Source organism: Etheostoma spectabile, chromosome 16 (assembly GCF_008692095.1).
Source record: "Etheostoma spectabile isolate EspeVRDwgs_2016 chromosome 16, UIUC_Espe_1.0, whole genome shotgun sequence".
Lineage (NCBI taxonomy): Eukaryota > Metazoa > Chordata > Actinopteri > Perciformes > Percidae > Etheostoma > Etheostoma spectabile.
The window spans coordinates 24,309,439-24,309,650 of NC_045748.1; the positions used below are offsets into that span (position 1 = coordinate 24,309,439).

Genomic DNA, 212 nt, shown 5'->3' on the forward strand with positions numbered 1-212 from the left:
CCGTTGGCCTTCAGCACTCGGGCCCATTCACAGCGCTGGTAGACCTTGGCGCTGGCCAAAGCCACGAAGAGCAGAAACACAAGACACCTCATGATGGACTCTCTGTTGGAACGAATGGTTCCACAACTGCTGCTAAATGTCCTTTTATAGTCCCTCAGCTCAGCTGACACCCCTGTGGCTGCTTTATTCAAACGCATAATCCTCGTTTACTT

General features: G+C 51.4%; 1 protein-coding gene across 1 annotated transcript in view; it reads right to left on the reverse strand.

Annotated features, from left to right (window-relative positions):
- The window catches only part of LOC116704743 (lysozyme C), a 5,252-nt gene extending 5,040 nt beyond the window's left edge, over positions 1 to 212 (reverse strand). The window contains exon 1 of the mRNA XM_032540348.1: positions 1 to 212. This exon is cut by the window's left edge and continues 35 nt beyond it. Within this exon, the coding sequence (XP_032396239.1) occupies positions 1 to 197 (197 nt within the window). The 5' untranslated portion in view covers positions 198 to 212.